Below are 13,244 nucleotides of genomic sequence, written 5' to 3'. Positions count from 1 at the left end.
CTGGGATTTAAACCTATTACAAGGAATCTAGGTATTCTATGACACTATAATTGTTTTGGTGATTAGCAAAGTGATAGGAAAATATAAGAGTACGTGAATATCCCATAGAATTATCCAAACAAGGTTAAAGTAATCTTGACCTGAGTAGTTTTTACTGCACACCGTCAGAAAAATCAATTGCTATTCAGAGACTTTTCTTCACAATGCCTTGATTAAAGTATTTGGAGCGTGGTGTGCAGAATACTGTCAGAGCCAGCGCTAGGCATAAGCAAAGTAGGCAATTCTTTAGGGCCCTGAGCAGCTCAAGGGGCCCCTCATTCTCTTTTTTAGTATATATCGTGGGGAGGGCCCAAAATATTCCTGCTTAGGGCCCCCAAAGGGCAAGCACTGCTTCTGAATACTGTATACTGTTGAATTCAGAATATGGGGCCCAAAAACACAGCATTGCTAATAAGTTGGCAAGCTGAACTGTCTCACTTCAAGAGCAGTAGCCAAAACAAACTATTTTCCATGTTTAGGTAACAAATTATTATTGAAATAACAGAAGCTCTGCCTGGATCCAACACAGGGTGCTTTTCTTTATCAGCAGAAATGACCAATTACCAAATTCTTTGACTGTAACGCACAGTTAAAATGGATGTACAGTATGATTTGTTTGTATTTAAGAAAGCATTGACACCAATGAGATTTTTTAACTCATCACTTAAAAGCCTATCCTTGTCTACTCAAAGGTGTTCCATATTTAACAGCTGACAATTCTAGATTAAAGCAACTCCGGGGAGAAGAGAAAACACATTTACAATTACAGGAGATTTTATATTTACCAAAAAGAAAACAAATACATTTTTACTATATTAAACGATAAGGCCAATGGAATGTATAATCTTTTAACTATACAGTAGGTTTATCAATACAGTTGCTACTGATTTTCACTGCCTCAGAGTCTTCACCACTACCAGTAAAAGGAAAACTGGATTTTCAAATGCATTGAAAGCTGAAACAAGCACACCACTGAGCGGTCAACTCAAAGATTATGGGCAAAGACTTGGATTTTTGAAGTCTGGGTAAGCAGAGACTGGACACAGCAGTAGCGACATGTTCGGGCTTTAAGAAGAAAGCCAAACACTGGATATTAGCATTTTCATGCAAACCAGTTAAAGAATACCATCAAGATGACCTGCAATGTAAGGCACTCAGTTGTTCTCCCAAGCAAAGAAACAGAGTTTGGCAGCAGCAACTCTCACAGAAATGGCAGGGCAGATATTTCTGTTGACTTCATTGAATTAGCAATTGATGTTTCTAATACCTTAGTGTTTATTACAGAAACAACACAAATTTGTGTTCCAGCATCTTTGTGTTGGAAGGAAATTAACTGAAACATGCCAACAAAAATAGGCAAATTTCAGCTCATTATAATAGTCACATATCTAATTTTACTATCCCCAAAGATCAGGACTATTGCTCAAGCAAAAAATGCTCCTGGACCCAAAAAACAATTTATATCATCAATGAGCAGAGGTTCTACAGTTGTAGATTCCTGGATTGCATTATGAATCACACTTACCTGATTACTGCTTCTATGGTCCTAGACAAATACATCCTTAGCTGAATTGACAAATACCCATTAGTTTTGAACAGCTTTGTTTTTGTGCATTAATTTCAGATTGGTAGATCTGTATTAAGCTGTTACTGTAGGTCAGTTTACACTGGTACCATCCTGACATACCTTAATTTGGCAAGACAGCTGTTTTAAAGGAGCAGACAGCTACAGACTGATTTCCTTTTGCCTTAGGAATGAACCCAAATTTCAGTTTCCAGCTTAAACCTTGATAAAACACATGTGATACTTTGAGAATGACAGCATTAGAATAAGTGCAGTGCTGTTTTTTAGGAGTATGATGGCTATAACATACCTATTTATGGTCAAGTTGTGGCACTTGACAAGATTATTCTAAAATACTTTTAGTTAATTATCCTTTAATTAAATTACAACAATTAACAAAAAAGCAAGTAAGTAAGAAACACTATTTCAAGAGCCCTCTTCTGATAGCTTTTATGATGCTGGTACGAATGCCAGGGAGCTAAAAGAACAAGAAAGGCTTGGTTCATTTCAGTGCCATTAGAAACACAAAGTAAATCCATGTTTGCCAAATAAAATAGCACACATTTGTCAAACAGTAAGAGGGTGCCACAAAGAATGGAAAAATCAATAAATATTAAAAAGCCATTAAAAAGCAGATGACACTGGGCTTGCATTTCTGTAAAAACATGTGTAGATCACTTAACATTTTACTAGTGCAAACTAAGAGATCCCATATGTTATCTCTCCCCCACTTCCCCGGGACTGTACTTTCTTCAGAAAGGGCTGACTTCAATGGAAATACAGAAAGCCTTTCCAGGCTAGTAACTCTGCCTCTCAGTGTCTACAGGAGAGGGGAAGGAGTTGCAACACTGCCTGCCAGGGCAACAAGAAATGCCCAGCACGCGTCTACAGTCTCCTGCAGGGCCGGTGAAGTAAAGTTAGAAGTTTGCAAGAGTTTGTGCAGGAGATTTTCGCAGCTACTCCCACGGCAACAGACCAGCGGTTGAATGAACGCGAGGAGCCCAGGCAGGGGACCGCTCCTGGGTCTATCTGTGCGCAGGGACATCAAGGCACGTTGGTATCCCGCTCCCGTCCCAACCCAAGTCACAGAGCAGGCTGGGGGAGGGGGCGCCGGGCTGCGCCGGGGAGCAGCCAAGCTCACACCTGGCGAGGGAGGACCCCGCGAGGCCAGCAGGGCGCACCTAGGCTGGGTCAGGTTAGGCTAGAAAAGTCCCGCTCCGGGGAGCCTGGCCAGGGGCTGCTGCTGCAAAGGAAGGCGCGTGACTGCGGAGCCCCTGCCCCGCTGCTCCCCAGCAGCGCCTCAGGGCTGGCAGCCCCGGCCGCCGCAGGGCGAGGCGCCCCGCTCCCCTACCTTCGTACGCGAGGCTCAGGCACACGCCCAGGGCCAGCAGCCAGGCTAAGCAGAGCGAGCGGCTCCCCATGTTGCGCGGCCGAGTCCCGTCCCCGCTGGAGGCTGCGCGACTAGGGGGCAGGCGGAGGAGCGGGACAGAGACATTCTCCGAGCGGGCCCGGGGGCTCCGCGGCAAACTCCTCCTCCTCCTCCTGCCGCCGCCGCAGCTCTAAGCTCCCCCTGCCCGCGCCCCCCCGCGGCCCGGGGCGCCGAGCGGAGCTGCAGGGAGCCTGTGGCCCAGCTGCCTTCCCAGCCTCTCCCGCCAACTCCCGCGCCTTTCAGCTCCCTTTGAAGGCGGCTCTGCGTTCTCCCTCGGGCGGATTTTGCAAGAGTTTCTGCAGGAGCCATGGACGCTCAGCCCTGAGCGCTGGCTGGTCTTCTCCGGTCTCCCGCCTGGAAACGATCAAAGCCCCAGGGCCATGCCCCGTCCTTCCTGGGCAGACAATAGCTAGCTCGGGGGCTCTCTGTTACACCTGGCCAACACTGGCATAGCGCGGCCTGCCTGCAAGGGACTAGTAGTGAACTGAAAGGATTTTGTTACAGCCTTTCCTGCCCCCTCCCCCCGCCAGCAAAATCACAAGACAAAGGATCCCACCCTGATAGTAAGCTGCTGCGTGTATGCTTGGGACCCCCACCACACGGCTTAGGTCTCAATCCCCAGACTCTGAAATGAGAGACATCCTTTTTTTTCTTGAACACACTGTTGTTTTTTAAATTACATACAAGCTTGTAAAGAGCCTGGACCGTATTACAATGGAACTAAATGATCCTGGGTACTAAAACCACATGTTATGTGGAAATCCACTATTTAAAAGAAAAAGACCATTTGTTCTGATCCTAGAATATTAGAAATGGAGAGATGCAAGGGACCCTGAGAGGCCATTAAGTCCAGCCAGCTGCTGAGGCAGGGCCACAGTTACTATATTTTGCATCAGAGACCCCCAATCTTCCCTCCCCATTTCTGTCCCGTGTCAGTGACCCTCAGCACACCCTCCCCTCTGTTTCCCATGTCAGAGACATTTGGCCCAAATGGGGCCTGCCCAAGCTATCCACACCCATAGCCCAGCTTGGTCCCCTGCAAACTTTCTCAGCTGCATGCTATCCTAGAAGGGAGTGGGACAGAGGCAGCACCATATGTATTGGGCAAGGTGGAGGTATCTGCCACTGGGTGTGGTTGTGTTCAGGTGCCAAAGTGGGACTTTCCAATGGCAATGTGGGACCGAAGGACAACTTTACAAATCAGGGCCAGTTGTGGGATGTCCTGCTCTATGTGGGACACTTGAGAGGGATGCCATCTGGCACTGATTCAGCAATTTGCAAGCTGGGACCACTACCCTCTTTAGGGTGGGAACAGTGGGAGGAAACTTGCCATGAGATCTCCTTCCACCTCCACTAGTGATTACCAGTCCAGATCCCGTTTCAGGAGCTGTATGAGGGGAAGGCAATATGCTACTAGTTCCAATCCTTTCACTGGCAACAGTGGACCAGAGAAAGAAGCAAATGGGTGCCAGCTCAGAGCCTCTCCTGTCACTGCAGTAAGACAAGAGGGATGGCACTCATTGCCAGTTTAGGCCTGGAAAATTCCATTCCCCACAGCCCCCATTTCAGATGTCCTGCACTTGAGCAGCTTTGGTTGCTCAGAAGTTTGCAGTATTGCCAACCTCCTGTGCTCAAAAGTCATGAATCAAGCCCCCCAAATAATGAGATTTGTATTTTTTGGGGAGGTGGGAGGTATTTGCCCTTGGGTTTTGAGGTACTAGGCTACTCTTCTGTCACATTTTCAGGCTTTCCTCCATAAGAAGGGTCAGAAACTTTACTTTGTTTTTTTAAATGAAAGCTGAGATTCTCATGTAAAGTAACTCCTCACTTAACATTGTGGTTATGTTCCTGAAAAATGCTAGTTTAAGCGAAACGATGTTAAGCGAATCCAATTTCCCCATAAGAATTAATGTAAATCGGGGGGGTTAGGTTCAAGGGAATTTTTTTTCACCAGATAAAAGACTATACAGTAATCATTAATCTAAAAGAGTTGGGACTTTAAGAAAAATATCAAAGTTTGCAAAACTTGTGATAAAAATCATGGGAATTGGCAGTAGCTAGAATAAGAACTCACCTTCCCCCACCCTAGAAAGGAAGCATCTGATGTGGGTAAAAGAATGTTGAAGGGATGGCGTAAGGGAGTGGGGTCCTGCTGGCATGTAGCCTTCAAAGATAGTGAAGGCCAAGAGTGTAAAAGGAGAGAGATTCCAGCCAAGACCTGGGAGCCCAGGTCAAGACAACAGCAGGATCTGGAGCAGGCCTCTGCAGAACAGGGAAAGGTGCCAAACTATCCTCCATGAGTACTTGTGGCACCTTAGAGACTAACAAATTTATTTCAGCATGAGCTTTCGTGAGCTACAGCTCATTTCTTCAGATGCATAGAATAGAACACACAGACAGGAGATATTTATATATACAGAGAACATGAAAAGGTGGAAGTATGCATACCAACAGGAAGAGTCTAATCAATTGAGATGAGCTATCATCAGCAGGAGGAAAAAAAACCTTTTGAAGTGATAATTAAGATGACCCATAGAAGGTCGAATTAATATGCAAATTAGATACAATTAACTCAGGCTTAAACAGAGACTGGGAATGGTTGGGTCATTACATTAATTGAATCTATTTCCCTATGTAAAGTTCTCCTGACACCTTCTATGGGTCATCTTAATTATCACTTCAAAAAGGTTTTTTTTCCTCCTGCTGATGATAGCTCATCTCAATTGATTAGACTTTTCCTGTTGGTATGCATACTTCCACCTTTTCATGTTCTCTGTATGTATAAATATCTCCTGTCTGTGTGTTCCATTCTATGCATCCGAAGAAGTGAGCTGTAGCTCACGAAAGCTCATGCTGAAATAAATTTGTTAGTCTCTAAGATGCCACAAGTACTCCTGTTCTTTTTGCGGATACAGACTAACACGGCTGCTACTCTGAAACCTATCCTCCATGACTATCTCATGGAGGATAGTCACTCCTCAGACAGCCATGTTTCAAAACAAAGGAGAGAAACTAAAACCAGGTCACTGCACATAAATCCTCCATAGTAGGATCCACAGAGGGGTGTCAGAGGCTGGGCTAAAAGATCAGGGGTATCATGGTCCCTGTGTGTGTTTTGCATATGACCCTTAAACCAACATGTTATCTACCCACATGCAGATTATTCTTGCCAAGAATAGGATTAATCTGCACAAACAGAGTAGTGTTGTATCAGGAACCATTGCCAGCAGAATCAAGGATGTAAAATTTCTTACAGATAATTTCTATTCTCCTAGCAGTGTCCCCCCACACTCCTGATATCTGGGTTGCTCTTCTCTTTTTGCAGCTCACACAGGCAGATCAGAGTTTTGGAGCTGCATGGTCTGGCCACGCCTTCTCAGTTCCAGCTTCCTTACAGATGAGTTGTTCCCAAACTGTAGAATTTGCATAACATCATTAATAACAAATAACAAAGTAACTACCAGTTTATACTTAAGAGCAAAGAAGACGGTCATATCATAACAATTCCACTTAGTATCTGAACCTTGATTCATGAGCCATCCAGAATAAGTAGAATTGTGAGAGATGCTACTACCAGAAAAGAAAATAATCAGCAATACATTTTCCATTCTGCAGCCCAGTATCTCCCATAGTTCTTGACATCTGGGAAGTAGCGAGCAATGAACAGATGTAAGGAGCGTTATAGAAAAGGTCAGAAAAAGGAAAACAATATCCCTCCCCCTCCATATTTTATTAAAGTGCAAAATCAGTTCTGGGCCATACCACAGCACCTTCCTGCCAAAGGAAGTCCACCTTGTAGTTATTGATAAAAATGGTAGCATTTGACCAGCTGGTTGCCCTACAAATTTCTGCTGTGGTGGATGCATTAGCTCTTTCTGCCCACAAGGTTGCCAGGGATCAAGGAGTGTGCCCTGAACCCTTTTGGAACCAGAATCTCCAGTGTCTTGTACACTTCCACAATGCATAGTCTAATCCACCTAGCAACAGACAACTTGCAAGCTCTGAGTCCTTGGCATTTCAGATGAAAGGATACAAACAGGGCACCTGATCTCCTCATGGACTCTGTGTTTGAAGTAAATTTTCAGAACCCTTCTGATAACTAAGGTGTGCCACCTCTGCTCAGTGGATGCCGTGGCACGGGACAGAATGAAGATACAGTAGAACCTCAGAGTTATGAACACCACAGTTACAAACTGACCAGTCAACTACACACATTTGGAACTGTAAATACACAATCTGGCAGCAACAGAGACCCCTCCCCACCCTCAAAAAAGCAGCAGCAGCAGCAGCAGTAAATACAGTATAGTACTGAGTTAAACAAACTACTAAAAAAAATGGAAAGCAGCATTTTATTTCTGAATAGTAACGTTTCAAAGCTGTATTAAGTCAATGTTCAGTTGTAAACTTTTGAAAGAACAACCATAATGTTTTGTTCAGAATTACAAACAGTTCAGAGTTACGAACAACCTCCATTCCCGAGGTGTCCGTAACTCTGAGGTTCTACTGTAGAGCCATCTCTTGGGAAGTGTGGAACAATGTGGAAAGAAATCTTCACCTTCGGGATAAATGATTCAAGAGTTCTGAGCCTCACCTTTTCCTCATGAAACATGCCGTAAAGATTCTGTGTAGGGAGCGCTGCCAGCTCCAACAGTCACCTGGCTGACATAATGGCCAGCAGATAAGTTTTGATAGACAAATAAAATGCTGACACTGACATCAGTGGTTTGAAGGAATGGTTTGTCAGGACTCTCAGTACAAGTCCTACTTGGGAAAAAGAGGTCCAATTAACGAATCAGACTGTCCTACAGAATCTGGCTACCTGGAGGTTCTCTGCCACAGAACCTGCAGATCCTGTGAACATCATACTACCAAAGGGCAGACACGTGATTTACAGTGGTGCTAGATTGGAGACCTTTGTCAAAGCCAAAACCAAGATAGCCAGAATTCCTGAATTTCTAGGGCTTGCTTCATGTTCCTGGCCCCAGCCCCAAAACTTGGTCCAGAGAGAGAAGTATGTTTTCAAAGTAAATATTCTTTGAGGATAAAGAAGTGTTCTGATGACACTGGAGGACAGACCCAATGATACTAGAGCTTCCCTTTCAATAGCCAGGCTGTTAGATGCCGCCAGTTCAGTTCCGGATGAAGCAGAGGACCTTGTGAGAGGATGTCCTATGTCTTTGGGAGCTATAGAGGTGGTCCCAATTTCAGCTCTATCAGGTCTGAACCAGGGTCTCCTCAGCCAAAGTGGAGTTACCAATATTACTGTTCTCCTGTTCTTGCTTTATTTTCTGGACCATCTTCCCTAATAATGGGAAACGTGGAAATACACAGAGGAGGCCCTAAGGCCATCTGTGTGATAGGGCATAGGGCACTTTTCTATTGTGAAGTACTTTGGTCTCTTCATGTTAACATGGTTCACAAATAAGTTGGCTGAGGGCAGGCGGAATAATTAGACCATTAACTCAAACACTACCTGAGTCAGTCACCACTCAAAAGTTGTTCACCTTGCACCTGCTGAGCCAGTCCCCCTTCTGGTTCAGGTCTTCCTTTATGTGAACTACCCTGAGGGAGAGGAGAGAATGCTCCACCCACTGCACATGTTCCATTGCTTCATTGTGTAGTGCTGGGCTTCTTCTTCCCCTCCTGAGTTGTTCAAATATGTGACTGTGGTAGTGTTGTCTGACTGAATCAGAGCATGGTTCCCATCTAGGCTGGACTGGAACCTTCATAGTGTCAGCTTGACCACTCTCAGTTCTAAAAGGTTTGTTCTGCAGGTCCTTTCCTCCAGGTTTTAGAAAGCCAAAGCCTCAGCAATTTAGCTTTGCGGAGCCTCTGTGGCATGGAGCCCCAGGCAATTGCCCTGCTTGCTACCCCCTAACGCTGGCCCTGCCTTTTATATGCAGAAAAACAGTTATGGCACAGGCGGGCCATGGAGTTTTTATAGCATGTTGGGGGGGCCTCAGAAAGAAAAAGGTTAAGAACCTCTGTTGTATTGGATGATTCTAACTCTGTGTTTGTGCCTGTTTTGGAGGCATGTATACAGTCCACTATAATTTGACACTAAACCTCATAGATATTGTAGAACAGATATCTTGCTCTACGCCTGTGTTAGGACAATATCTCTAAAATAATCCAGGCAAAGATTTCAAAAGCAAGTCTAAGGCACCTTCGAAGAAAGGAAGCAGGAAACTCCTCATCATATTAGAAATCCCAAATAATATAATAGTTATCAATGTTATACTTCTTGCACAGGCACTTTCTCAAGTGATATTTTAATAGCCAACGCATTTTGCATGGAACTCTATTACCAACAAAAGTCAGATCTAGTGACCCAAGAGCATAATCTTGGTCATTTTTTCCTCCTGTTTAACTTTCAAATCGTTATAGAAAAAATGTGAACTATTTAAACCTGTGGTTATGCAGCGTTCCAGTGACTACTTGCATTACACAAAACATTACCACCATGACTTCCACTGAAGACTGTCAGTTCTTGACTGTTTCAGGTACAAATGAAATACAGTCCAGGAATAATTTAAAAACAAACAAATTCATATGATGTCTTAAAAACAAAATAAAGCAAAAATATAGAATGGGAATATGTGTTAAGGACATATAATACATCAGATTTGTACACAGTAAGGAACAAAGCAAAGTTAAGTACTACTAGATAGTCATTTATTATATTATTTGTACTGCAGTAGAGCTTACAGCTAATTTAAGGATGCAATTTTTTTTTAAAAAACAAATTTCTCCCACGGGCCATTATCAACATAGATGTGGCTCCAGTAAAATTACTGATTTTTTTTCTTTAAAAGGTAATTGCCAATAATGTTTAATGATCTGATGTCTTCCCCGTAAAAGAAGTATGATAAAATGCAACAATACAGATGCATATAATTGGCTTTTGGAAGCCCAGGCTATGATGCTGATGGTAGTCATGGTCAGAGGGTGACAAATTTGGTGTCCACTCTTGCAAAAGTCTCTGCTTGAAATTTTACTCATGTGAATAGGCTTATTGAACGAGGGTGCTCAGATGTTTAAAGTTACTCACTAGTGTAAGTGTTTGTGGGATCAGGCCGTAGATTGCAGCAGAAGCAGGACTATTCAGGAAATATTTTTAAAAAATATAAACCAGCTAAAATTCTTACATCAAACACTTAGGAGCTGCTTTTTTACTCTGAATTAACAGTTTATTACGGGCAGCACAGCTAGAAGGGCCAACAGTTCAGGTGGCCCAACACTTTCCATTATAAGACCCTGTTGGTTATGGCTTTGTCAAATGTAAACTGCCTGGGCTGAAGTCTTCCATCATGGGTGTCTGCCCCAAGCTGATTATTTAAAAAAAAAAAGTTTCTGAGACTCGAACAAGGGTATCAGAAGAGGAGACTGGAACTGGGATGAGAAACCGAGGGGGATTTGGGATGAGGAGCTTAGAGGAGAGAGATGGGACAGGCTGGGTAGAAGCAATCAGACTTGGGGGAAAACAGGGCAGAAGAGTCTACACCCGCTAGAGCACAATCCCCTCCAGAGCCTGGAATGGACCTCAGGATTCCAGAATCTCACCATTCCTCTGCTGTCTGCAAATATCTGTGAAACCCTCTGGCAAAGTGTATGCCTCATCCCCCTCTAAGGCTGGTTCACACAGAGGATGACAACCTAACTACTACCGCTATCAGTTACTCCATTAGCGCAAGTGGCAGAGGGCTGTGTAGTGGATGATGAACCATATGGGTGTCAATATGATACCATACAATAGAATTTTTTTTTTCAGTTTCAACCTTAAATTGGTCCCCTGGTGGGTCTGCATTATGATACAGACTTTAATTACATGATTACATACTATTTTTTCCACACGACCCATGCGTCTTCAGTTTGTGTCTTGGATAAATGTATCCCTATACTGTATATGCAGATGAGAACTTACTCATTTTGTAGTTTTTCTGTCAGTGACATTCTAGTTTTAAAGTTCAGCAGCAGGGGGCGCAGCAGCCAGCTGTCTTTCATAAGCTACAGCCAGACAGGAACCACTAGAGGTCAGTGTATCACCAGGTTTTTATCTCAATCACTGGATAAAATTGCCTGAAAGATATGGAACTAAGGAAGTTTCATTCTTTAGACTGCAAATTACTAGTGCTCCTTAAGAGTCACTTCGCTGTTTGCAATAACCACCTTAGGAGAGATCCTATTTTTCTTAAAATGGGACATATGCGGTTGACAGAGTAATGCATCAAATAGTTATTACTTTCTTCTGTTAAGAAGGTGGAGGACCAAAGTGCAGGAGTATTATTCTTGTACTTTGTATCACTGGATGGTTTTAAATTTTGGTAGCACTGACATTTGTTATTGGCAGGAAGTATGCAGCACAACTATTAATCTGAAAAACGGGGCCACATTACAGAGTATTGAAAAGGACTCAATGAAGAGCTGCCAAATAACAGCCTTTAAATTTCACAGGGAAATATCCTTGGATGTAGTATGTGAAATTTCAGGGGGAATAATTTGTTTCTGTGGGACGGAAAAAGGAGGCTCATGATCGGAAGCTGGTTTCTCATTTAAAATATAGAGGCAGATGCATCCCTCCATAACTGAGTTTCATTGGTTGTAGCTGTGAAAGTTCTAACTTACATAAGTAAATTTTATAGGGATTTAAAAGATTACAGGCCTCTGTGTTCAATACATTTATTATAAAGCTTTCTAAATCTATTACCTTAGTAGCTTATCCATTTTTCCATATGCAAACTGATTGAAAATATTCTGTATTGTCTATTAAAACTGAACCTTAAAATCTGCCAATCAGTTTAAAGATATTTGCTAACTTCATAACTTGATACTTATGGCAGGGTTGTGTTCAGGAGATTCCACAGCTAGAAAAGTAAGGGTATTATAGGTCAGGACTAAACTGCAATTACTCCATCAGTTGAAGAAGAAGCAGATAGCTGCATTATGGCTTTGTCTAGGGCTATTAACACACTTTTTCATAAGCATTAAAAACTGAAATAAGGAGGGTTTTTCTCCTTTAGTACACAAAAGGAGGCAATGGGATTTGCTTTGGGTAATACTATCAACACATATCTTGAGAATGCAAGTCTAGATATATTTGTTCAATTTTGGGCAACTGAAGCGACGCAGAGATGTTTGTAAAAGAAATATAATAGAACATGTCAAATTCCATGCATTTTTGTAAGTGTGTTTCTGATAACTACACTAAAACTATAACTACATTATAACTTTTTTTGGACATCATTTGTCAAAAACCAAATTGTGATTAGCTGGACCATTTTAATGTCATACTCAGGCTTAAATTCTACCTGTACTCACATTTATGTTACCCACAGCCTAAGAAGAAGATAGGCTCATGTACACATGATAAACATGCCAAAATGTGATCTGATTTACATCAACTCCATTGACTTCACCTGGGTAATCAGAGATAAGGGATGGACACAATATATGTAGATAAGCTATCTGGGAAAAAAGTAATAAAAATTACCACTCGGTATAGCACTATGTTCTTTGGGAGTATGAAAAACAATCAGAAATGTGTGTTCATGCCCCACTGCCCTGATCTGCACCAACAAAGTCAATGGGAGTTTTGCTATTATATCACCAACGTTATTGTGTGGGCTGTATTGAGCTCATGCAGGGTTTTTGAACGCCCTTGATGTGTAGTAGATGTAGGGCCAGATCCTGTGCTTTTTGACATCAATGCTGATTTACTATCTCTCTCTCTCTCTCTCTAAGCTAAGCCATCTTTTAAAAAAAGCATTATATAAAACTACTAATGCAGAGCATCTTAAAGCAAAGAGCGAAAGATAGCTGCACTCAGCCATTTTCTTGAAAGGATAAAAAGCTCTAAAGATATATTTAAAGCAGCAGGTACAGTAGTGATTAAGAGTGAGCAACTTAACTGCTGGTCAGGGGCCAGAGGGATGAAAAGAGTTGGCTGTAAATATTGAGGTGCTATAGTTATACTCGCGGAGCACACAACCTCCACTGCGTGGTAATTTTGATGGCAAGTTTTAGAAAAAAAAAAAAAGAAGTTTAAAGAGCCATCCCACTGGCATGAACCAGGACTATGTAATCCAGGAATAGTGATTTATGCTGAAATACTTAGCTTTGGAAAATAAGGGTAAATGGTAAAAAACAAAAGCAGTGCTCCAAATCATTTCTATGATGGAACCTTCTGCTATTATTTAGCTGACAAAATACCTT

The 13,244-nt window shown here is 42.6% G+C and overlaps 1 protein-coding gene across 2 annotated transcripts in view; it reads right to left on the bottom strand.

Moving 5' to 3' along the window:
* The window catches only part of SRPX (sushi repeat containing protein X-linked), a 72,180-nt gene extending 68,938 nt beyond the window's left edge, over positions 1–3,242 (bottom strand). The window contains exon 1 of one of the 2 annotated variants that reach the window (XM_045004617.1): positions 2,955–3,242. In XM_045004617.1, the coding sequence (XP_044860552.1) occupies positions 2,955–3,024 (70 nt within the window). In that variant the 5' untranslated portion in view covers positions 3,025–3,242. The remainder of the gene's footprint in view (positions 1–2,954) is intronic. The other variant, XM_045004625.1, reaches the window with a different exon arrangement.
* Positions 3,243–13,244: the final 10,002 nt, after the last annotated feature.

The sequence above is a fragment of the Mauremys mutica genome, chromosome 1, assembly GCF_020497125.1.
Source record: "Mauremys mutica isolate MM-2020 ecotype Southern chromosome 1, ASM2049712v1, whole genome shotgun sequence".
NCBI lineage: Eukaryota > Metazoa > Chordata > Testudines > Geoemydidae > Mauremys > Mauremys mutica.
Note: the sequence above shows the minus strand (reverse complement) of the source record. Positions and strands in the feature narration are given on the sequence as shown.